The sequence below is a fragment of the Calonectris borealis genome, chromosome 1, assembly GCF_964195595.1.
Source record: "Calonectris borealis chromosome 1, bCalBor7.hap1.2, whole genome shotgun sequence".
NCBI classification, from domain to species: domain Eukaryota; kingdom Metazoa; phylum Chordata; class Aves; order Procellariiformes; family Procellariidae; genus Calonectris; species Calonectris borealis.
In genome coordinates this window covers 211,958,484-211,984,751 of record NC_134312.1, presented here as the reverse complement: position 1 = coordinate 211,984,751, position 26,268 = coordinate 211,958,484, and the positions used below count along the sequence as shown (strand labels likewise).

General features: G+C 39.5%; 1 protein-coding gene across 2 annotated transcripts in view; it reads left to right on the top strand.

Moving 5' to 3' along the window:
* TMEM135 (transmembrane protein 135) overlaps positions 1-26,268 on the top strand; it is a 185,549-nt gene that overhangs the window by 13,716 nt on the left and 145,565 nt on the right. For both annotated transcript variants that reach the window (XM_075140179.1, XM_075140180.1), the window contains exons 2-3: positions 6,445-6,572; positions 13,261-13,353. In XM_075140179.1, the coding sequence (XP_074996280.1) occupies positions 6,445-6,572; positions 13,261-13,353 (221 nt within the window). The remainder of the gene's footprint in view (positions 1-6,444; positions 6,573-13,260; positions 13,354-26,268) is intronic.

The following is a 26,268-nucleotide window of genomic DNA, read 5'->3' as shown; positions in this document are numbered from 1 at the left end:
TATGACTCTGTGAGCGTGTGGTGTTGCCTTCAAAAGCCTTCTAATACTGCCAGGCCTGCATTAAAGCATAACTGAGTTTTGGGTTTCAAGTTTTAAACAGTTGTGTGCAGAAGTGAGGAAGGGAGTTACTTTTCTTAAAAAATAAGTCAGAGGCTTTCTGTTTTCAGTGTTCCCAGAGGTGGTAATGGGACACTGGGCAGTGCTGAATCAGTCTTCAGGTGTGGAAAGGAAATTTTCTTTCCCCCATGCTTGACTTACCTTATTCAAGAGGCTTTACCTGACTGCATTCGTAATACCAAACTAATCGTGTTTGGGGCCAGAAATATTTTCTCTGGAAGTCAGGCTGGCAGGTGTTTAATTCCAGCCCCTCCTGTGTGTGTGTAGGGCACAGATGTCACACAAGGACAATCGGGGTATATTTCATCAAATCAATGTCTCACTTGGAGGTGTTATTAGAGAGTAATGTATTTGTGTTCTCTGACTATAGCATGCAAAAGTTTGGTTGTCTGAGGACTGAAGTGTTGTTATCTCTCTAAATTTCACCCTCATAATTGTAATATCCAGTGATACACAGACTATGTAGTTTAGTAGTCTCTTCTGGGTTTTAGTTGTGAAGTACAACTTGTGCACAGATAAAGCAAATAGAGCAATAAATATGATGATTATTTTCTTAAGCTATCTGCACTTGTGCTACTAATTCTTTAGACTTGTTGCTATGAGTTGTTTTACTTCCTTAAAATTTCAGTGTATGGTTACATTGGTGTTACTCGGCTGTCATTTAAATAAAAAAAATCTACTGTTGTCTGTAGGAGAGGCTTGGAATTTTGTCTTGCGGGTTTGCAAATCACTGGAAAAGTAGCAATAGGCATTTAAGATATTAAAACATCATTTAATGCCTCTATTATGGTATTTGAACACTTGAAAAAGTGAGAAAAAATTACTTATTTCTTAAATTTTAACATATCCGAATCTTTTTAGAATTAAATCTGTTATTTTCAGCTTTTTTCCTGAAACGTTCTCTCTATTATCTTTTTTCCTAGCTCTGCTGTTTATGGTTTTAGTGATGAAATATCTAGCAGTTTTTCTGCTTCATCCTTTTTTCCCTCATTGATACTTTTCTTTCCTCTAACTGCGATTCATTTGTTTTTTCTTCTGCAGTATATCTGTATTTTCTGCAGACTGTGTTGGACTGAAGGGAGAGCTAGAAGTTGTGGATGCAAATAGAAGGAAATTAGGAAGTGCTAAAAACTTTGGACATTCTTAGGCTATCTGCCCTGTGGCAGTGCATGATTTGTTTTAAATTCCCTTTTGCTCTTGTTGAATGTTTGGGCCTCTAGAAAAGTATTTCTTATGGGAGATTGGGAAAGATGGGATTTATTAGTTGACTGTATTAGAAGATGAGAATGTTAGCAAAGCTGGACTCTATCCTATTTTTAGAATTCTGGTGGCTTGAGCTCTGCTGGTTTTGAGAAGAAAGTGGAGTTAAATTGCAGGAAGAGCTGCAAAGGCTGTTACAGGCAAACAGCTCAGCTGTTGGTATGGACTGTGGATAATGAGTACTGAAGTCTCTGTTTAATGCTTACATAGGTGTCATGGTTTAACCCTGGCCGGCAACTCAGCCCCACCCAGCCGCTCGCTCACTCCCCCACCGTGGGATGGGGGAGAGAATCGGAAGGGTAAAAGTGAGGGAACTCGTGGGTTGAGATAAAGACAGTTTAACAGGTAAAGCAAAATCCGCGTGCATAAGCAAAGCAAAACAAGGAATTAATTCACTCCTTCCCATCGGCAGGCAGGTGTTCAGCCATCTCCAGGAAAGCAGGGCTCCATCATGCGTAACGGTGACTTGGGAAGACAAACGCCATCACTCCAAATGTCCCCTCCTTCCTTCTTCTTCCCCCAGCTTTATGTGCTGAGCATGACATCATATGGTATGGAATATCCCTTTGGTCAGTTGGGGTCAGCTGTCCCAGCTGTGTCCCCTCCCAACTTCTTGCGCACCCCCAGCCTGCTCGCTGGTGGGGTGGGGTGAGGAGCAGAAAAAGCCTTGACTCTGTGTAAGCCCTGCTCAGCAGTAACGAAAACATCCCGGTGTTATCAACACTGTTTCCAGCACAAATCCAAAACATAGCCCCATGCTAGCTACTGTGAAGAAAATTAACCCAGTCAAAACCAGCACAATAGGCCAAATAAAGACTGCATCTGCAGACTGTACTACTGCTTAAAGTTTCGTTTTAGTGCATAAAATGTCATAGTGTAAGAGCACTTAAATTGTGGTGAGAGGAAAACATCAGTTTTAGTTTTTGAAATGTGGGTTTTCTTTGTTACTTTCTAGGTATCTTGGAATTCTTGCAAATTAACTTACAAGGAGTAGTTATACTCTACTCTGTAGACTCAAATGCTTAATTCTTGATAGGGTTGGAGTTTTTCTTCATGAATAAATAAATCTTTAACGTTAGGTAAGTATTTCAAACCTGGATATTCTTTACCTGCAGGGAGCAAATCTGCTTGAGAAAGTGCCATTGTCTAATTGGTACTTTAAATGTCAGTGACAAGCATATTGGTTTACATGATAAGAGTTTTTATGGTATATTGGATATATGGTGGACATTGGTTACATTAGGTCTTTTATTCCCTTTGTAGTTTCTTCCCTAGAGAAGTGTGTGTACAGGGTGATGTTTTGATTTTACAGTTTTTTTTTGAAATGGATGATATACAGTATATATGTAAATGAGAAGTGAAAGCAATGTGCCTTCTCTCTGGAATGGAAAACGGTGCAGTCAGTGATAGTTCTTAGTATCTGTGAAATTTTATTCCACGGTCTTAATGATTTTTTTTTTTTTTTAAAAAAGCAGAGGTGGTGTTGTACAGGGAAGGGTTATCTTCGTTAAATGTAAGTTCCATTGAAGGGTGGAGTTGTTAATGACAGTCTTTATCCCAGAGAGTTGTGTAGTTGTTCTAAATATCCTAAGGCCAGGTCGTTGGGTGCCTTGAAAATAAGAGATTTTAAGAGTGACTCAGTGTTTTATGGAAAACCAGGATAGGAAGCTGCAGCAGATCTGGTGTGTTCCTAAGCTGCTGTTAGTCAATGCAGATGCTGGAGTGTTCTTCACCCTGAGGTAGGTAAGGCTGCATTGCTGTGGTCTGCCAGGAGAAATCATGAATAAGTGAAACCTGTGTCTTAATCCACTGGCATTTGGTGGAGTCTCCTCTCCCTGGTTCCAGACATTTTTTGGGCAGTCGTCTTCTCATAAAGGGTAATAGGCAGGAGAAAACCCATGGCTTCAGAAATAAAGTAGAGGGAGAGGTGGCACTGGAAGTGGATTGTGCTTTTCTCTCCTGTGAAATCATGGCCCTGCAGTGGTGTGAAGAGTGTGTTGCTTCTGTTCCCTGGATTACGGCTAAACCTCTGGGTTAGGAGGTGAGGTGAGACAGCATGGGCAGCATGAGGTTGAGGGGAGGCCGCATTGTGTCTGGGTTTCATATAGCAGCAAACACTTGTGGCATTATCTCACACAGCAGTGCTCCACTTGTGTTGCTGACATGCTGTGCTATCTTACTAAAGCTGAAAATACACAATAATTTGTAAGCACTGAAGAATTTTATTTTGTAAAATTCTTGTCACTCCATCTCAAAAAGAGAAGAGTGAAACTAAGAAATGATGGAGAAGGGTGAGAAGAGTGATGGGAGGTATGGAACTGGTTTTGGCCATTCCTGGATACACAATAGTCAACTGTTTGGATCAGTGAGCTGAATCAGAATTGCAGTCCTTCATTCCTGTAGTGAATAACACTCCAGACTAACTTTTACAACTATCAACACTAAGGTCCTGATACAGACCACCCTGAGGTGCCTAAATAAAGGTGTCCTAGGATTTGTACTCTCCTTTTATAGCTAGAGAGGTGAGACCATAATGTCAATGAGATGTTCATTTCTGTCTGACTCTACAGAGAGTCTGAGGTAACTCACAGATCTTCTGCTACATCTCTTGGCATCTTCATGGAGATTAACAGTTTGCCAGGAAGCATCTACTGGATGTCCTGATGCCCTCTCCTTCCATGCTGCTATCTGCTACCAATGTCCACTGCTAAGCCTTGAGCAGTGCATTTATTGTAAGAATTTGGCCTTTATCACAGTGTCCTCCCAGCTCACTTGTGTGAAGTGTATCCCTGTGGGAACCATGAACCGCTGCAGTCTGACAGATTTTATAATGTTTCTGCCTTGCCAACCTCAACTTTAATAGTACTTTTCTGAAGTGTGTGGAACTGAATGGGAGAGCAAGGTGGCGTCCAGAAGTATCTCTGGTATTTTTTCCATGTAATCACACCATTGGTGGTGGAGGAGAGGAGGAGAGCCTGCTCCATAGTCTGCTCTTGCCTGTTTTCAGCTGTACACAATATTTAGCTTAGTTGATGTTTATAAACCACTTTGAAAATGATGAGCGTTATTTGGTTTTGGTGGTTTGTGTTTTGTTTTTTTTTTGGTGGGCATGCATCAAGCTCCATTGCCCTTAAACATACAGCTCATTCAGTTATCGTGAGCATTGTTTCTTTGGACTGGTTTGTGTGTTGTTGTTCCTGGTTCTTTTCTATTTTTCACTTGGGGATAGAACAGTAAAGAGAAGGGAAAGCAGAAATTTATATTAGTCTAAAACTTGTTGGAGAAGCTACAGAAATAAATTTTTGACTTTGATTTGACTTTAATTTATAAGATACCAATCTTTTACTGTTATACTTCTGACACTTTGGTCTGAGGAAGCAAAGCTTCACACTTCAGGTGTAAGGTAAAAATAAATTGTTATAAAATAAACTTAAAAAATTGTTATTTTATTCCAAATGTTCATGACCTTCATACAGTGGGCTAGAAATAGCTGAGGAGGTAGCAACTAGTGATCTGGCGTTTCGACTACGTTAAGACTTTCCTTCAACAGAAAGATTATCTGGATTACATTATTGTCTAATCCATTATGGTTTAAGCAGTCTTAACACTTGATTAAGTAATGTGTAAATCTGTTTTCAGAAGTCTGTTCATGAATATATTTCTCCTTAATCCTCAGTTCAAGCTTCATTTTGGAAACAGATTTTGGCAGAACTTTCCTGTGGTTAGTTTTAGCAGAATCCTCAGGCCATCTCTATATCTAAAACATCTACTTGCTACGAGTGGACAGTGTTTCAGAAGAACAGCTCCCTTCCCCATGTTTTTAAATTGAGGAACTGAGGCTTTGAGAGGTGTTGCCAATACTCATTCGACAGGATGTCTTTTGTTCTCATCAGCACCAGCAGTATGAAGCTCGCTCTGTTTGCAACTTCTGTAATTCTAAGCATTGACCGAAAACTCCTGGCTGTTTTGAGAATCCCTGAGAGATCAGTACAGATAAAGATGACAATGCTATTAAAAAGAAAAAAACAGTAAGATCTGTCTCGTGGTGTGCCCAAAGTATAATTTCATAGAGCACGCAGGTTGGAGGGACTTTGGGAGGCCATGTAGTCCCAGCCTCCTGCTCAAATCAGGGCCAGTTGGGTGGGGTTGCTTGGGGCCTTTTGCAGTTGAGTTTTGAGGATCTTCAGCGTTGGAGAGTCCCCAGTCGCTTTGGGCAACCTGCTCCAATATTCAGCCACCCTCAAGTGAAAATCTTTCTTCCTTAGGTCTAATCTGACTTTCTCATATTTGGACTTGTCTGTTGCCTCTTGTCTTACTCCTGTGCACCTCTGAGAAGAGCCTGGTTCTCTACACCTTCCCATTAGATAGTTGCAGAATTTCTGTGGACAAAAAACTCTGAGGACCTTCAGTGTTTGAGTCATTAAGTAACTGTTCTTTATAAAACATGGGACATAAATTAAACTGACCAAAAAGAACATTTATTTTTTAGATCCAGCTTGTTTTCTGCTTTAGGCAGTTTTTTAGAGATAACATACCATTTCTATAAAATTTGTCAGGAATGTGTTGTTCTTCCAGCAGATCGTGAGAATTTTTTGGAGGACTTGCAGTTGGTTAATTGGAGTCAAAAACCTTTAGAAATATGTCATCACTTCATAGGCACTGTGTATTTGGATTACTTTAGTGATATTCTGACCTTAATTATGTGATAGTCCAATTATCTCGAAGACAAAACTCTGTAAATTTATCACATCTTAAAAGTTCTGATATCTGGCAGACAACGTTTCTGACTATTATAGCCAATGGTAACAAGGTAATAAAATTCCTCCTATACTTCCCATTTAGGATTGCTTGATGTATTTCCTGGTATAAATATTGTAACAGCTGGAACAAGTTCAAAGGAAATCTTTGTGGTATTGTTCATAAAACCAGCAAGTTTAAGAGGCTTTGATTTACTACTTAAATGGGCAGTCTCCTTTTCCTTCTTTATTTTTCTTTACAATGTGCAAAAAAGAGCCTAACTGAATTAAAGTTTGTCCCCCACCCTTTTTTTTTTCCCTCCTCCCTCAGATTGCAGCTATTCTCAGGAAACGAAAACTTGACTATTATTTGCACAAACTGCTACCTGAGATCTTGCGATCAAGTTCCTTTCTGACAGCAAATGGGTCCTTGTATGTTGCTTGCTTTTGCATTCTAAGGTTGGTATACTGTCCTAAAAATGAAATGTAATAGGAAAGCTATTTTTATGCAACTTTTCATTTGTATAATAATTTGTCTTTTCTTATAATAGGCTTGTTTGTAATGGGTAGGAGTAAGAAAAGCAACAGCTGTGCCATCATCTTGATGTCTGGTCTTACCACTTGAATATGAACCTTTCTTTTATTTTTTTGTTTGTTTTCCTTCTCCTTTTTGTAATCTTTTAAATCAGTAAAGAAGTCAATGTATTCACTTTGTTTCCTTTTCTCTGTTTTACTGATTCAAAATACATTGTTGCGGGAAATTCAAATACATTCTAGAGGGGAACTGAGAAGGCCTAATCTTTCTCTCCTAGAAATAATTGATGTAATTTGATGTTGGTTTCTGTTTTCCTGATGCAGGGGCTGTGATGACTTTTAATTATCCTAAACTTTATCCAGCTATCCAACTTTGTACTTTCTTTATTTGTGGTCATAAATGAAGGAAATCCCAGCACAGCTTCTGGGGTTCTGTAAGATACAGACTTGCTCTGAAAAATGAATATAAATGCCACTTCTGTATTCTGAGCTGTTTCCAGTGTATATTTCAAGTAACTATCAGGATAGTTCAAAAGTAAACTTTCCTCTTTATGAACATGATGATGTCCTAGATCGAAATGCATTTATTGTAAGAGATGTTATACATAGACATGTAAAGCCTACACTAGCTATGAATTTTTGAAAGTTACCTGACAGTGCACTCAGCCCCTCTGAAAGTTAATCAAACCCATTATGCCCTACTTCTAGATCTGTTTAGAGGCCTCTAAACTTTGCTTCAAAGCTGAGGGAGAAGGCTAAGAAGAGGAGGAGCTGGCTGAGGAGCCATGGAATGCTTTTTAAGTAAATAATTTGCAAAGTTCAAAGTGAATCTTTAAGTAACAAGCTCTAAGGTGTATGAATTTTTCTAGCAATCTCAGTTGTATTAATATTGATTTATCTTTACTCCTCTGAGCTGTACAGCGGTCTTCCTTATGCTGCCATGTACTTGGCTGCAGTGCCTTACTTCAGTGCTGTAGTTAGATGTTACTCTCTAAATTAAGCTGCTGTGGTTTTAAATTTTATTGTTTTCAGCTGTTCCTCTAACGGGTTACTAGCCTTCTAGCAGAGCTATGACTATGCCTGTGCTAGTAAATGAAGCAGGTAAGAGATTAGCGTCTGACTCTGAATCCAATTGGTATGGCATCGCTTTCACCTACATGGAGCATAGCTGTCTAAAGCTGTTTTGACCTGTCGCGAATGAGTGGTTTAGAGGCCGCTTAAAGAATCACCATCAAAGGTATTAGCAGAAACTGATTTTAATAGAAATTTATAAAAGCACGACTTAACAGAGTTTGATGGCAAGGTTCACTCTATTACTTACTACACGGATGAAGTATAGGTCATAAGATTTTAGCAACACTTAATCATTAACTAATTTAACATTTACCAAGTTAGTAGAGTCTACCACAATCACAACAGTGACTTAATTACAGATTATGCTTACTATTAGTTTACACACACAGACAGAAGTACATATATTAATGTACAAAAGGTATACCTATTAAAAATTCCCCTCGAAGTTAGTGAAAAAATATTCACGTCAAATGTCTTGGCATTTCTCAATCGGCGAGGGTTGAGCTTCGCGGAGTGAAGGGTTTCAGCCCAGGTCCCGTCGTCAGCTTTTGGCGACGGTCCTCCAAATATCATGGACTCGAGAGGTTGCGAGCTCTGAGAGGCATTCCACTGAGAGGGAGATGCTGGGCGCAGCCCGCTGCAGTCCAGGAGAGCTCAAAGGGTTTCACTTAGGACCACTGTTTATAGATTCGCAAGATGATTGGCTTTAGTAATCCATAACTTTCCATCCTGGCCACAGTCCCAGGTGGTAACTACTAAAAATTCTTAAGGTTTCAGTGTTGTTTCCCTTGAGCTATGACTCAGATAAGATGGCACCTGGGCCAGGCAGTAGGAGTATGTTCCCAGCCTCAGCTCTGCAGAGTTTCTGATACAGTCCAGGAGCGCTCAGCTGCCAGACTCACTACACCAAGGCCAAGGTTTCACAGGAATTTCTGAGATCAACGAGCGGCCCAGGAGAAGGTGGAGGAAAGAATGCACCACCACACCTCCAAAACAAACAGCATGGCCAGATGCAGACTGGGTAATGGGACCGGTACCTAGTCCATGCACCTTCCAAGTCCCCCTGAAGCGTTCTTTGGGTTGACCCAGGCCAACATCATGCAAAGGACAATTCTAACAATTTAATGTGACAAGGGATACATGTAAATGCTTACCCTACTGTTCTTATAGCTGTGCAGCAGAGTAACCAACCGACATCTTGAGAGATGTACATGCATTTTCTGTTGCAAAGAGATGCCCATGAAGAGTTGTCGCCTCCAGCAGAATCTCTGCTGGTAGGGTCTCTGTGGACTGCCGACCATCTGCGATTGCAGGACTTGCAAATAAAAAATGTCAGCCTGTTGGCTGGGGTGCCAACTGGAGCTGGTGAACTGAAATCACAAATGGAGGCAAAAGAAGAAAGTATTTAGGAAGCCTTATGCATTACACCTGTTGGAGTATATGGAAGTCCAATTATAAAGAGTATTTGGCAGCTTTTCCAACAGGAATAAAATTCAGTGCCTCAGCAATTAAGTGAATAGGATATGAATAGGATATGCAAGAGCTATTAAATGATATTTCAAACAAACAGTGGATAACATGATTATCAGAAAAGTCATATCTTCCAAATTTACTGGTATTCTTTGAAGGATAAATATATATCTGATGATGATCCAATTGGTGCATTATACACGAATTCCCAAATGATTTTGATGAGATTGCTTGCTAGGACTTTTCAAGAAGAAAGATCCTCTGTCTTCTAGGAATTAGTAAATGATTAGCAAGTAATTAAAATATGTGAAACCAAACAAGGAATAATCAGTTTTCAAAATAGGAAGACGTTGCCAGTAAGTTCCTGCTGTGTCTTTGTTCTGGATATACCTAAAGAATCTGGAAAAAGGGATGAAGAATAGTGTGAAAGATTATATGAAATTATTTAGGATACAGAAATCTAAAACTGACTCTTACCCATTTCAGAAAGATCTGTTGATTAAAATAGCTTATGAAATTTGACAAAGATGAAATGGGGAGGCAAAAAAGCAGTCCTATCCTTACACAGGCATGGGCTTTAAACTAGCTACTATTGATCACGAAGATGTTTGAGAGTTGTCATGGACAGGTTCTTTGAGCAAGTCAGTTCAGCACCTGAATGTGGTCAAGGAGCAGCCGAGTTAAGTGTTATTTGGAGAGAAAATGAGAACAAGCCAGAAAGCTGTATAAATAATGCCTTTTTTTAAAATTTTTTTTTTTAAGAGCTTCTCCTAAGATCGTAATGTTGACAAGTCCTTCACTTGGAGTGTACTTAATATCAACATTGTCTTTCAGCTTGAGCCATATAAGCTTCCTTCTCTCATCTGCTGTTGGGTGGGTGAGGGAGGATGGAAATGTGAGACTACACTCCTTTTTTTTTTTTTTAACCAATTTGTGTGGGTTTTTTCATTTTTTTTTTTTTTAATGTCTTGATTGAACTTGTATGATTCCTTGAATTTATTGCTGTGTGATACAGTGTACTTCCTTCAGTAGCCCCTGAGAGCAAAAGTGATTGTATGTAATTTTCAAGCCCAGAATGTGATTTGGTATTGTATGTTTTAATCCATCAAAGAAATATCAGTACCTCTATGGTGTTCTACATAACTGCGGCCTGAGTATTTCTGAACTTGATTTGCAACTATGCAAAGAGATTGTCTGAGACTTTGGATACCTAGATGCTCTAGATCTGATTCTAGATAGTGATGAGAGATTGGATGTGATAGATTTGTATAATAGGGTGCATGCTGCAGTTTTTATACCTTCTTTGGTTGGAAGGTATATTATAGCGGGAGCAGCAGTAACTCAGAAGCAAAATTGCCCAGCAAGCCCTGTGCAGCTGACTGATCTTACCCTCCTGGAGTTTTAGACCAAAGCAACGGATTAAAGGGTTTGTAGCTGGACATGTTAACCTCATATTTACCTGCACAATTCCTGATTTGAGAAGAGTTGCCTGTTTCCTTCTTTTGAGGCACCAAGGAGGAGATGTGTTGGCAGGCATATAGGGTGTCCTGGATAAAGTGACCTTTTCATCTGTTCATACCTTTACCAAAGTCCCACTGAATCTTCAGTCACTGTGTATACTGAAAATACATCTTAGTCATCCAGTAACAATTAAAAGACCTAAATATGAAATGTAATTGTCAGTGAGAAGTCTGGCTTGTGCTAATAATGTCTTTTTGATGCTCTTGTAGTATTTTTTTCCTTTCAGCTAGGGAAAACAACCAAAATTGAAACCGCTGCAAATATTTTCAAGGATGTAAAACTTAAGGCAAGAAAGTGCAATTAAAATGATTACAGGCATTGTTTAATATTCTCACCATTTCATAGGTGAGCAAAATTTCAAAACCATCTAAATCCAGTATCAGCAATGGCTTAGGCTGTGGATAGATGTTCTCATTCTAGAAGGGATTACCGAGCTAACTTGGCTGACTTTTTTTTTTTTTTCCCTTTCTCCTTTTTTTCTTGAAGTGAATTAGGGAATATGTGCAGACTGCTCTGTTGGCAGAGCAGTGGGGGTGATGATCTCTGTTACGGATGTGTGACAGGCCAGCTGGGAGTTGTAATCTCTTCCGCTGGTGGGATCCAGAAGACTACATCTGTCTGAGCTTCAGACGGAAGTGCTAGGCTCCAGTGTTGACTGTTAAATGAAAGGTGTGATTTTTAGGTTTTCGGTTTTATTAAATGCAAAACCTCATGAAGACACGGTTCTCTTAGTCTAGCAACTAGAGTAATTAAGTTTGTCCATGTACAGCTTTACATTAGCTTGCTTAATTTGATTCAACCTTATGTATCAAGCAGCCTTTGAGTTTTGGATACAGTTGTACATTGAGGAATTAGATGCATAACCTGAAAGAACTCATATTTCTCATTCCAATTTCTAACCATAGACCATAATAACAAAAACTTGTTTTCATTTACTTTAGCAGAAGTTTATATGTTTCACTTACTGATTGGACATTTTAATTTCCACTAGGTTTTATTATGTAAAATATGTTACTGTTGTTTCCAAAATCTTATCAAGCTGAACATGCAAGCATTCGTAGAGGGATTCTAAATCATGCCAAAAGAACAAATTCCTGTTTCTTTCCCACAGAAAAGACATTTGTTCTGTTACTTAACAGGTGTGTCTGGTAAGATGTGTTCATACTTATTAAGATGTTTAAAATGGCTTCTCTGAAACTTCATACAGTAATTGCTTTCCAAGAGAGTCCTAATAATGAACTTTAACTCCTGCAGCATTTGGCATTGTCATCCTGAGAAATTATCCTTTTGCAGCCATGGGAATGAACAGTGTGTGTAATTGCCATTACATCACTTGCTGCTGATACACTGGCTCTCTTTTCACTTATGAACATAAGCTGGCATTGCTCACTGGTAATGTTATTTTTGCAGGAGAAGTATGGAATGAGGCTGATCACGCCTTTTACAGCAAGAATGAAAGTGGGCTGATCAGATGGTATTGATTAATTATCTTTGTTCTCTCTTCTGTGTTGTCAACATGAAATTTTATCTAAGAAAATTTCTTTTTCTACCCCGTATGTGTTTGCCATTTTGTTTGTTGTATTTTGTTCACTGTGTTTTTAGAAGGGTAGACTCCATTGTGACACACTGTTTTCCTGAACTGATAGTGCTTATCAGCTGAGCAGCATTGGTGTAATTGAAGTACCTTTATTATCATGCTACCAAATTTCATGACTGCCTGACTACTGAATTAGTTTGAAGGTGCGGGTGTCCTGAACAGACCAGGTGTGGTTGGTACCATTATGTCTGACATGCGTTTTGGTTTTCCTCCTTTAACAGTTACCGATTTATAGAAATATTTTCTTAGATGTTGTCATTTGTGTAACTATTTTTTTCAACTCTTAATGTTGGAGGAATTTTGATAGTTGAAATTCTGTGGACTCTCTGAGTGAAACGCAGATCTTGTTGCAAAAAATCAGAGCTTTCCCACCTTAATAGAACTGGGATGTCACTGTTGCTTCCAGTTGAAATGTACAGATTGATTCCTTGGCTTACTGTAAATGAGTGGTTTACTGTTTTTAGCATCAGTTGACTATCTGTCTTTGGTGACGTATATTATAATAATTTGATTTGATTTCTGGCTCACGTGATTACATCCCTACATTCCACAAGGCACATCTTCCTGAAGATGTATTTGGACAAGTAGCAGAGAGAGGAGCAGCTATAAGTTCTATTAGAAGATTTTCCTGTAATTAATATCTGCAACTTTTCAGAAATATCTCTTGAAAGCACTGCTTTCTTTGAAGCAAAGTAATCCTTTAAATGAAATGGATAAATTAATGAACTATTTCAGGTGTTTAATGTTTATGAAGCACTGTGGGAAGCACTCTGAGAACTATCCAACTGTAAAAATATGATGATTATTTTTTCATAACTATTGACTAATTTAAAGGGACAAAATTAATCTTAATAAAGCATGCATGATTTTATGATAAAGGTAAAATATGGTGTTGTACATCAATGTTTTTGGTTGCTTTGCACGTAATATGTGTACAAATTACATTTTCAGGAAGCTACTTGGAAAATTCTACTTTTGGTCTCCTGGCTTTGGTGCTGCTTTACCTGCTTCTTATATGGCTATTCTCATCGAAAGGAAAAGCAGGTATGGTTTGTGTTTACGGATTTCAGTTTTATATAATAACATTTCTTGTTTTTTTGACAGTTGACATTTGACAATTCAGTGGTTTTGTTTCAGAATGCTGGAAATTTAGTTCATTTGAAATAGTGTCTTTTGCAACTTTGGATTTAAATCTAGGAAGCTACAGTGAAAAACCACTTTTCAAACATTCAGTTTCTTTTTTGTGGTTTATTTTTCTTGTTTAATGTTAATTGGGTTGCTTAGGATTGCCCGATGAAGCTCGGCTGCTTAGGATTTCCTACTGAAGCTGTGGGGTTTTTTTAAATATAATCTAAATAATGTTTGCAATTAGTCGCAGAGAAGGAGCATGCGAATGAAAGTTGCTGGTGACTAGAGTTAACAACGTGACATTAGTTAAGATAGAGGAGTAATAGGATGTTGTGGAAAAAACTGACTGGAAGGTTTTTGTGTAACAGTGGAACAACTTTGAAAAACTTGCAAACCTAAGCTTGTTAAGTGTAGCAAAAAGAGTTAGGCAATCAAATTTTATGTCAAATGGGTGTTTCTAAAAGTCTCAGTGGCAATGTTTGAAAGCTTTGACATGTTAACAGGCTCTTATTTAGCATCTGAAATTTGAAAGAAATAAAAGTTGAAATCAAGGTGTGTGAAAATGACAAAAGTAGGTTGGTACAGCATGTATGTAATGAATAATGGCGAAATACTTACTTCCTGGAAGTTTATTCTCCTTTCTGTCAGGATCCAAAATGTGTGACCTAAGGTATTTTGCCTCAAAAGTTCACATTATATTGCATCAGATAAAATGTAAAAAGGCAACGTTGGTATTGTAATATAACACATGCAGCTGAAAATGTGGTGTCATTGTTATTAATGAAAAAAAATTGTTAAATGGTATCAAAAGGTAGTTGAAATACAAAATTGTTTGGTATGTTATCAGATGCTATGTATAATGTGTGAAATGCTGCTGCTGACAAACTTAGTGAAATCTGACTTTCTGATTTCACATCTAATTTCCTTGTTAGCTTCTGTTAAATTTTAATAGACTTGCAGTCTGTTAAGCTACTCGTATCCTGAGTAGCTTACAACAAATTGTATTGAAAAATCAGGGAAGTGGGAAACAGCCTTGATTTGAGTTCATAAACATATCTCTAGCCCTTTAAATTGCTACTAGCAGCTGGCAGGAACATCAAACTTAATCACTTAATCTCTTCCCAGGTGGATACCCTATTTTAAGTACCTCACTGGCATTTGCTTGCACAGCATCCCTGTCAGTCCTGAATTTGAGAATAGCAGGCTTGTAAATCAAATTTTCTGCTGAGTGTTGCTGTTCATGTGTGCCAGCCTTGTATATTTTATAATTCTTACGGAAGAATGGGAAAAAGAGATGGATAGCTTGTCTAGGCGCATTATAATCCTGAGGAGGAGCGTGTTTTCTCATGTGTTACAGAACTAGTTTGATTATAGTTTGTATCTGTGTAATATATAATTGCAAATTTGCGTGGCACTGGCAATGAGAAGGGGAGGTGACATTGCATAGAAACTTCAAACAGACTCAGGAAATGATTTGCATTATATTATGCCGTTACAGTTCTATAAAGATACAAATTGCACCTTAGTATGTCCATGTGTATTCTATTTGGTGATTATAAAATATGGTTATCCTGATGTCTATGAAAACTAGTTTATTAGGATCTGTGGAAAGGGCCAAGGAATAAAAACACTTGTAAACTTTTTTGTATATGTATCTATGAATGTTCTGTGAGATTACTGGAAGAGAACTAGTCAATGATTAAGTAACGTTTTGATAAGAATTATTTCTTAGATAATAATTGGATGTAGATACATAAACATGGAGATTACGTGTTTGTAATGTGCAGATTCATATTCTATGCCTTTAGTCCCTTACTCCGGTAACTCAGAATTTTTGCCTTTTCCTGGTACTCTCAAGCAGTGTGGGTTGCCTTTTAGGATTAGGAGGAAGCACCCTTACTGGCCAATGCAGACTTTATAAATGACAGTCTGACATCTGCTAGCTGCATAGCTCGTGTATGTTTGATGCTCTGAGAAGTGCTAAGAGGGCACAGAATTAGATTTCAGCTGATTTTGACTTTACATTATCTCATACAGTACAGATCTTTTTAACCGTTTTTAGTGTTAGTCCTGCCATGTTATTTCTTTTTGCTGTATTTATGGCTCTGGCAGAGGTGTTGAAAAATGAGAAATGAAACAAAAAATATTGTAGATGTTACTGGTATGTTACGTGTTTTCACATGCAAAGAAAATGTTCTTGCAAATAAGAAAAGTAGTCCCTTTTCCTGGAGAACTATACACAATTCATTAGAATGTACATTTTTCTAATTCCTTTTGATTATTTGGCCATGACTTCAACATTTTAATTACTCTTTATGTATATATTGTCATAATAACTGACTGTATTTTAATAAGTAAGCTTCTAACAGGTGCACTTGCACAAGTATATTTAAAAGAATGTAATTTTCTTTACAGTTTCACCTTTTTTACATCTTCTATTAAAGAAACGTGCAACTCTTCTGTCACAGAATTTAGTTTTGTAGTGTTAGATGTTGAAAGTTGTGTTAATGTCTCCTCAAAAATCGAGATAACTCAGTTACATTAATTTCGTTAAGCTTGCTTAGGAAATCATTACGTGCATTTTATTAACCTTTGTATGGAATTATTTTACCAGTGTACTCCTTGTTTACTCCTATAGGTGTTGTTTCAAATTGTTGATAGGAAGCAATTTTATTTGTTTGTGATTTTGAAAAATGAATATTTTGCTTACATCGTGGCTTCTGTTTGTAATTCAAAGTTACAGTCTCCTGTCATTTTTTTCAACATCTATTAAATGTTATCAACAAGAATTGAGCATATAGTAGAGGAGGAGGTGGCTTAGACTGAAAGACACTACCTTGTTCTAGAAGCACCGAGACTGTTAGAAGGCAAGGAAGTAACTGAATATACTTGTTAAAATTGCTGTGCATGAAGCTGTTGAAATGTGATTTGAGGCTTGGCTGAAGCCAGCCTATTACTGGAAATCTGATTAGATCGGTTGTACCTTACTGATTTCTAAGACAAAGTTGTCTGATAACTCAGTGAGGAGCCTGTATGTAAGACCTCTGTGATTACTCTCAAGGAAAAGAATGATGTTCTCTTAAGTGTTTTGTAAATGTGCTGATGTTTTAAAAACATTTGTGTTTTGCTAATAGGTAAATGGCAAACTTCAGTTTGTTGGACTCTTGTTCAAAAAATAACGTATTAGTGAGTTTCAAGAACTACAACTAAAGCTGTAAGAAGGAATACAATTGCAGTTTTAATGAATGTAATTGTCTTGCTGCCTGGCAAACTCCCCCCCCACCCCGGCCCTTTTTAAGTAATTAAGCCAAAGAAAGTTTAACTACAGCCACCTAAAAGTTCTATGGCAGTTCTGAAGGGACGCTTCTGGGATTGCCCCCTGCTCCCCCCCTTAGGCTGCATTAATGTTTACATACTGGCTGTTAACATTATAGCGGCGCCTGTCTCGTCGCTACAGTTAAGACTGTGTCACTGATGGTATTATAAAACTTGAGATTTAGGGCTTTTATAATTTGGTTGTAAAATCTTGCTCTGGGCAACTATTTGCAACATGTTTTTAGTTGAAAAGTTTTTCATCAAAAAAAATCAGTATACTGGACTCTCAGAAAAATATTTAAAGCATGTGCATTTAAAAAGTGATATAGTACAACAATGTATGCTATAGAGAATATCTCCATATATACATATATTTAGTCTTCTTGGAAACAAAAGTATTATGATGTATTGCTTAGAAAAGTGACAGAAACATTTGTGTAAGAACAATGTAGAATTTTTAGACTGTATGTTTGTTCTCCTGATGAAACATTCAGTTGCTGTTAGGGTTATTTGCTTGCTATAAATGTCATTAGTCTAAATACATTATAAAGGAAGAATATGGCAGCATAGTAATGGTAAAAAGTATATGCTGTAAATAAATACAGCGTTTTTTAAGTTTGTCCATTCAAATACAAATTTGTTGGTATATATTTCTGTATAGTAGTGTAGTATATTTAGACTTGAGTTGACAATTTCCTTTCTCAAAATATTTTATGGTAATTCAGTTTGATGTTGTCTTTTAGGGAAACCTATAAATCACCAGTATGGGGGGAGTGGGTGATCAAAACAAGTAAACTTTTAACACAGCAAGTGTTTTTGCAAGCTTTAGTCTTACTTGCTACAGGTAAGAAATTAAGAGAGCAAACTACATTGAGGGATGATTTTTTGCATACTTTTGTGTGGTAGTGAAAAAACCCTCAAGTTTGGATCATACATGGGTATTTTGTGTTGTAATCTGGTAAGGAGAGCTAGCAGGGAAACAAATTATTTTGGAGTTTTACTCCTTTAGAGTGATCATTACTGTGAAATACAGAGCCAAGCTGTAGAAGTTAACGGGAACGCTTTTTGTTTCCAAACCAAAATGTGTTAAAATCCATTGTGCTTCAGCAACTGCCTTGGTGAGAGCCAATGTCTGAGATATCTCTGTTTTTATAATAACAGCATGTAAACATTTGAACATATTTTGCTGCACGTTTTGAGGGCTGCTACTGCTATAGTTAGCAGAGGGAGGGAAAACACTGATCGTTCAAGGTTGCCTGGGAGTGCAGGAGTCGATCTGGAAGATGATGTGATTGTGGGAACATTGTGAATGGCAGGTAGCTGAGGACTGGCAGCTCTTGGGAGTGTTTTTCATGGAAAGTCTCTTGCTGGCTTTGGGTCTTAGTGGGAGCTCTAAGAGCTGGGAGCTCTTGCCCAACACAGGGCTAAAGTATTTCTAATCAACGATTTTCGGTAATTTGTCTTTCTGAGAAATACAATCACCTGGCTTATGCTATGTTTGTCCTGACACACTCAGTCTCCAGTTTGGAAAAAACCAACCCAATAGCCTGGTATTTTACACTAGAAAGGTTGATGACCTCTGTAAGGTATATCCCTGGCAATCATAACTTTGTTGATATTTGCAAAGAGATTTCTATTTTTCAGTTATTGTTATAGCATTACATGTTAATTCTGGAAAAAGTTCCTGAAGCTGATTTAACTGTGTTCAGTTAAATCAATGTTAATGAAGTCCGTTTTTAAGATCCACCTTCTATAAGCACAGGAGCAGGCAATTCCACTGTGTCATAAGTCAAGCAAGCGGGGCAGAAGACCAGCGTGGCTGAACAGGGAACTCCTTGTGGAACTCAAGAGGAAAAAGAAGTTGTATGATCTCTGGAGGCGAGGTCAGGCTTTGCAGGAAGATTAGAGAGATATGGTTCGCATATGCAGGGAGAAGACACGAAAGGCCAAAAGCTTAATTAGAGTTGAAACCGGCCAGTGTTGTATCTGACAACAAGAAAGGCTTTTTTTTAAGTACGTTAATAGCAAAAGGAGGTCTAAAGAAAACATCGGACTGATGTTGAAGATGGTCGCCTGACTAATAGGGATGAAGAAAAAGCAGAGGCATTCCATGCTTTTTTTGCCTCAGTCTTTAATAATACTGGTAGACCTTGGGCTGCCCAGTCCCCTGAGTCAGAAGACCATGAGTGTGGGAACAGTGACTTTCCTTTTGTGGACACTGAAATTGTAAGGGGCCAGCTGTATCAGCTGAGTGTTCACAAGTCCATGGGGCCTGATGGGATTCATCCCAGAGTACTGAAGGAGCTAGTGGATGTTATGGCAGGATCCCTCTCGATCATCTACCAAAGGTCTTTGGAGTCCAGGGAGGTCCCTGCTGACTGGAAGCTAGCCAGCGTTATTCCAATCTGCAAAAAGGGCGTGAAGGAAGGCCCAGGAAACTACAGACCTGTTAGTCTAACCTCAGTTCCTGGAAAAATTATGGAGAAGATTATACTGGATACTACTGAAAGGCATTTAAAGAACAGTGCAATCATCAGACACAGTCAACGTGGATTTGCAAAGGGAAAGTCCTGTTTAACTAATTTGATACCCTTCCATGATAAGGTCACCCGCCTAGTGGATGAAGGCAAGGCTGTCACTTAAGTTGTAGCTGGATTGTGAAGCAGTCCTGTGTGAAGGAGATGGATTTCCTCTGTGGGTCATAAAAAGATGGTGTGTCACTAGCAAGATGTAAACTATGTGCTCCATTTGTAAAAGTAGCTGCAGAGTTAAATTTGCTGCATTTAAATGAACTGTGGAAACCATTTTGTTCTCTATGCAAGAAAGATCCTCTCTCCCATACTGTGCTCTTAATTATTCCTACAATCAGTCTATCCTTCACCCCTGCCCTTTACTCCTCGTGATTCTGTGTATGCACATAAGATGTAGGTATAATCCTTATACTTCTGCATGCCTTTTAAAAAGAAGTGGTTACAGTCAACACTTCGACTTTTCTACCACCTGAAATGTGTATTTCTATTTCATACCATTCATCTCTTCCCAGTCAGTTGAGTGAATCATTGTTATATTTCTCAGTTACAAAGGTAGTCTAGATAACTGTCTTAAGCTAGATTTCATCCACTTCAGATGGCAAACGTTTGGCAAGATGAATCCTATAGTTGTGAACAGAGCAAAGGGATTCCAGTCCCATGCATTTATAGTCAATCAGCCCAGGTTATAAACTAATCAGGCTTCTGGAAAACTGTAACCATGTCTGTAGAAGTGTTCAGCAACCAAGTTTCAGGAATTTTCAGCCTGCAGCGTTCAAATGTTGGAAAAATTTGGTCCAGCTTGCTTGTGTAGTCCTTGTTAGTCTTGCACAAGATGGAAGAGCAGGAGAGCAGCTACAGCTTTATAGTCAACAATCCATTTTCTGGGATAACACATGCAGACAGAGTAAGAATACTGGAAGATCCCATGTAAAATATATACCTGTGATTCTGGAGATACTGGAGAATGTGTTGCAGGTATCTGGGTGAGTGTGTACAGACTGGGTTTGTTTTCTCTTTGTGTTGTTACAGTTAGGGCTGAGCTGGATCATGCAGGACTATTTGGTTGCATTTGCTCAATGGTCTCTAGTTCCCCGAGTGTCGGGAGGATTTAGGCACAGCACCAGCCGTGAGGTTACTTCATGAGTAATAATGTAAAGACACCACAGGCAGCACCCATCAAGGTCTGGACTACCTCTGTCAGTTCACGTGATGCCAGCCTGGATGGACAAAGGGCAGTGCTAAGGTCAAGCGCAAGCTCTGGTAGATCCCAGGTGACTCTGTGTAGCTAGCTCTTCCTGCGCTGCTCCATGAGTAATTGAGACTTGATTATAATTAAAGTTTAGGTTTTTTTATTATTCTAAGGACCACTTTTGGCAAATCTGTTTTTGAAATGTTCACTTTGTAGGCTGGAAACTAGTAAAAGTGATTTAGTCATCTGAGTATTAGTATAATTTTGTATTTTGTTTTCACTATTAACCCCCAAAACCCCACAAAAAAACCCAGAAAACTTACAGTCCTGTTGAAATGCCTACAGATAAAATGTTAAAATTCAGACTGCTGCTGAACATTGGACTATTCTGCAAGACTATCTGACTTGGATTCAAATGGCACAAACAGTGGATTAATTACTCTGTTTTGTCTGCTCAGCACTAGCATCCAGGAGACACTCATTTGAATTTCCTTGGCTTAAGCAAACACTTAATACATCTTCTGTGTTTGAATGCTTGTGTGTAACATGCAGCTCCCAGAGGGGGGATAATAAATATTCTGCTAGTATAGAATAAACTTCAGATGCTGCCTAGGTGAGCTGGTGGTAGTGCTGGCTGATGTGGCAATGAAAAGCTTGACATTTACCTGGCGAGATAACATCCGTGCCTACCATGCCTCTGGTACAATGGCTGAAAGTCTTTGAGGGAACTTTTCTGTGATATGTTCCTCAGGTCTGCTCGTAGGATATTGTTTTTAGATAGTACAGATGAGAGGAGCTTAAATCTTTGTTTCCATATGAGCCGCACCTATAAACCCTCTGTGAATGAAGTGACTCTTTCCTGTAGCCTCATTGCTCCCAAGGAATTAACGTTGTTGTTGGCTCCTGCAGTAGGAAAAGTGTGGAGGTAGAAGCCTAGAGTGGTAATGATTTGCTATATTTAACCATGCAAGGGTTTTCTGTGGTAAAGATTACAGCAGTATACTGTGGTTAAACATCTTGCTTCCCCTTCCTGCCCTCTCCCCTCCACATCCCAGGACAGAAAATGACACATTTTTATTTCCTTTAGTAAGTGCTATGGATTCCATAGTGTTTCTTGTAATCAGATGACCTCCACTGACCTCCACAGATTGAAACTTTTTGATAAAGTAAGCGTATGCCATTAAAACCTTCTCCTAAAGGTGGTCTGTCTGAAGAGCAGGAACAACAGAGTCTATTGCATTAAAGGCAAGCGTAAAACAGGTCTCATGAATTTTGGCCAGTACCTGTCATCGCAATCCAGACTGCTACAACTTTAGTGAAAGACTGAAACAATATGGTAGTACAACATCATTTTGTTTGCTTGAAGGAATTTGTATGTGCTCCATCTCACTTCATCAATGATGAGTTTTTCCTTTTAAGCTCTTCTTCAGTGTCTGTTATTCATTCCTCATGAGCAATGGACTGAGGAACTAGCAAAAATGTTGTAATATCAACTGTTGGCATTTTGGATCCTTGAGCTTAAAGTTAGAAAATAATAGGTTCAAACTGGACTTGGCAATAGCTTCTTTCTGTGTTTGGTAGGTGAAATGTCACGTTAATGTCTGTCTGTAGTATCTGGCACAGTTCATCACAGTTCATTCTGTCCTGGCAGAAATTGACTTCTCAGTCAATAGGGATGTGTTGAAATGACTCTCAGTCAAATTTTTAGTATGGTTTACCTACCCTTCTAAAGAAGGTTTACATTGGCTTCTGACACTGCTGTTCCTTGAGACCCTTTGTGTTCCAGGCCCTTACAGATGTAGGCACACTCTTAACAGCCTTAATCTGTCTTCTGCATGACTAATTCATAGTTCCTAACTGGATTTGAAACCTGTTTTTAATATGACTTAATATGCTGTCATTGGGGTTCTAAAGGGGAAAAAAATGCAAATGGCACCATTATGTTGGCAAGTCGAACTCCATACCCTACTTCTGTTGGAATAGCTGGTCTGCTGCTTCTGAAAATAAGGGCATTTGGAAGATAGTCGCACTGTGTGAAAAACTGCAGTAGTCTTCTGTTTGAGTTGGATTGATTTGTCACGTTAAGCTTTTTTTGCATATTGCTTCAGGTATTTTGTAAACAGTGTCATCCGATCACAAATGTAATCATTAAAACATTACGAGTCTAAAGAGAAAATTAGCTCTAAACATGCAAACAAAACAATAGCTACTAGTTTGACTGACTAGAAAAAGAGCATTAGGCTGCGTAAGTCTTTTGAAATAGATGAAAAAAATGATGATTTGAGTAGCTTATCAAAAAACTTGTATTGTGGAATCATAGAATCATAGAATCATTAAGGTTGGAAAAGACCTCTAAGATCATCAAGTCCAACTGTCAACCCAACACCACCATGCCCACTAAACCATGTCCCTAAGCACCTCATCTACACGTCTTTTAAATACTTCCAGGGATGGGGACTCCACCACTTCCCTGGGCAGCCTGTTCCAAGGCCTGACCACTCTTTCAGTAAAGAAATTTCTCCTAATGTCCAATCTAAACCTCCCTTGGCACAACTTGAGGCCATTTCCTCTCGTCCTATCGCTGTTACTTGGGAGAAGAGACCAACACCCACCTCGCTACAACCTCCCTTCAGGTAGTTGTAGAGCGCGATGAGGTCTCCCCTCAGCCTCCTCTTCTCCAGACTAAACAACCCCAGTTCCCTCAGCCGCTCCTCAGAAGACTTGTGCTCCAGGCCCTTCACCAGCTTCGTTGCCCTCCCCTGGACACGCTCCAGCACTTCCATGTCCTTCTTGTAGTAAGGGGCCCAAAACTGAACACAGGATTCGAGGTGCGGCCTCACCAGTGCCGAGTACAGGGGCACGATCACCTCCCTGCTCCTGCTGGCCACACTATTTCTGATACAGGCCAGGATACCGTTGGCCATCTTGGCCACCTGGGCACACTGCCGGCTCATGTTCAGCCGGCTGTCAACCAGCACCCCCAGGCCTTTTTCCTCTGGGCAGCTTTCCAGCCACTCTTCCCCAAGCCTGTGGCGTTGCATGGGGTTGTTGTGGCCAAAGTGCAGGACCCGGCACTTGGCCTTGTTGAACCTCATACAGTTGGCCTCGGCCCATCGATCCAGCCTGTCCAGGTCCCTCTGCAGAGCCTTCCTACCCTCCAGCAGATCAACACTCCCGCCCAGCTTGGTGTCGTCTGCAAACTTACTGAGGGAGCACTCGATCCCCTCATCCAGATCGTTGGTAAAGATATTGAACAGGACCGGCCCCAGCACTGAGCCCTGGGGAACACCGCTCGTGACCGGCCGCCAACTGGATTTAACTCCGTTGACCACAACTCTCTGGGCTCGGCCGTCCAGCCAGTTTTTTACCCAGCGAAGAGTACGCCTGTCTAGGCCGTGAGCCGCCAGCTTCTCTAGGAGAATGCTGTGGGAGACAGTGTCAAAGGCTTTACTGAAGTCCAAGTAGACCACATCCACAGCCTTTCCCTCATCCACGAGGCGGGTCACCTGCTCATAGAAGGAGATCAGGTTGGTCAAGCAGGACCTGCCTTCCATGAACCCGTGCTGGCTGGGCCTGATCCCCTGGTTGTTCCGTACAAGGCTCGTGAGTGCCCTCAAAACCAACCGCTCCATAATCTTCCCCGGCACCGAGGTCAGGCTGACCGGTCTGTAGCTCCCCGGATCCTCCTTCCGGCCCTTCTTGTAGATGGGAGTCACATTGGTGAGCCTCCAGTCATCCGGGACCTCCCCAGTTAACCAGGACTGCTGGTAAATGATGGAGAGCGGCTCGGCAAGCTCCTCCGCCAGCTCCCTCAGTACCCTCGGGTGGATCCCATCCGGCCCTATAGACTTGTGAACGTCCAGGTGCCATAGCAGGTCGTTAACTTCTTCCTCTTGGATTATGGGGGGGTTTATCCTGCTCGCCGTCTCTGTCTTCCAGCTCAGGGGATGAATGGACCATCTCAAACTGGGCACAGAATACAACTTGGGGAGGGAAAGGCAGGTATTTTAAGGGGCTTCTTGGGAAGCCTCTGGAGCCGCTTTTCACCGAGCTGCTGGGTTTGGGATGTGGAGATGGGTGCGGGTGAATGGCTCTTAACCTGAGAGGGGCTGGGGGGTAGAGATGGAGAAGAGCAGGTCAAATACTGGATGAATTTCCACTGGTGTTGGGATAACCCCAAGCTGTCTGCTAGAGTAGTAGCTTTATATGAGAACTTTTTTCTCCTTCTTCCTGTCCTCACTCCCAAAATATACTGGGTATATGTCCAAGGCCAGTGAGTATTGCCTATCTTGCAACTCTGAAATGTCTGTCCCCTGTCTTGCTCTTCTTCCTAATTTTTATTAACAGTTCTGTTCATTATGTTCTCTTTTTGCTATGAAACAGTAGTGATTGCCAGCAGAATGTGTAGAAGCAATGACCTGCTGCTGCTAAGGATCCCCAGAGCAGTTTTACTCAAAAAGAGAGTATTTGCTTTTGTGCCCTGCGTGCATACCTTCCACACAGAGCGGCCAAGCAGCACATGTTGTATCCCAACTGAGAAGGTGCCCAAAAAAGAACTGTTTTCTTTTTGATTGACAGAGCCGATTAAAAACAATTCTGTGTTACTATCAACAGTCCAAAGAAATTGTTTTTGAGGCCTCATTTAACACTAGATAGACCTTCTATATCAAGAATGTTAATAATTTAAAAAATTGCTGGAAATCCTTCATTTCTTTTCCTGAGGTTTGATTAATTTGTTGTTCTTCTGTTATCTACTAGTCAATCCTTTTATGAAACTAATAAGCTTTTTGGAATCTGATTTTTATCTCTTCATGGAATCTTGTGAGATTAAATCACACTTTAATTAAGAGGTTTTTTCCCCTCTGTAGGTCAGCCTTTGTTTTGACTCTGTTGGCTCTGTAGACACCATAGAGAAACGGGGGGAGGAGGAAGAGGGAGGGAATGTTGAAAAAAAATCTGTATAAAATAGAGTATAAAACAGTTAAAAAATTAAACTATAGATGTTATCTTGTGTTGCACTAGCTGAAAACTCAGTAAGAATTATTGGTACTAATTTAACTGGAATGTATTACTGTAGATATATTTTCTCTTTGGCTTCTCTCCCTTTCCAGTTTTCTCATACCCTTTCTTTGGCATGTGTTCAAATCATAGAACATGTTGAGTTTCTTTTCTTTCCTTTTAAGAACAACAAATTCTGAGTATTTGCAAGAAAAAATAACCGTTTTACTTAACGTGTAATGTGCCCGAAGCAAGTAGTACTGATTTGCAGTTTTGAGCCACTTCAATTTCCCAACCTGTAAAGTGTCCATTTCCTACTTTAAACAACCCCAAATTTTGAAATAGAAAATTCCTTAAAAGACCCAGTGGCCTGTGGGTCCTTAAAATGTATTTTTTGATACGAAGTTATGTGTCTGAACATTATCTTCGTGTGAAAGACTTGCTACTGGTATTTACCAAGCTCAAAAAGTAATCATATTCTTTTTTGAAAACTTATTGCTTAGGTCTGTTTTCATAATTTTCAGCATTATTTTGAAAGCTTATCTGTTCCTGCTGATTTTAAGTGAACTTTTGCACCAGGATTTCACTGCTGGCCTCCAGCTGTCAGTAGGAAATTGGTGGGTGTGAGAGATTAACGATACCCTAAACATAATCTGTAGTACTTGTGTTATTACAGGGATGCAATCGCAACTCCAGATCTATAGTTGGTTAGCTTGTGGTGTCAAGCTGCTGTAGAGCAGAAAAAAACCCCCTTCTTCATTTTGACCTTTTTCTTTTCAGGGGAAACCTGTGATTTGT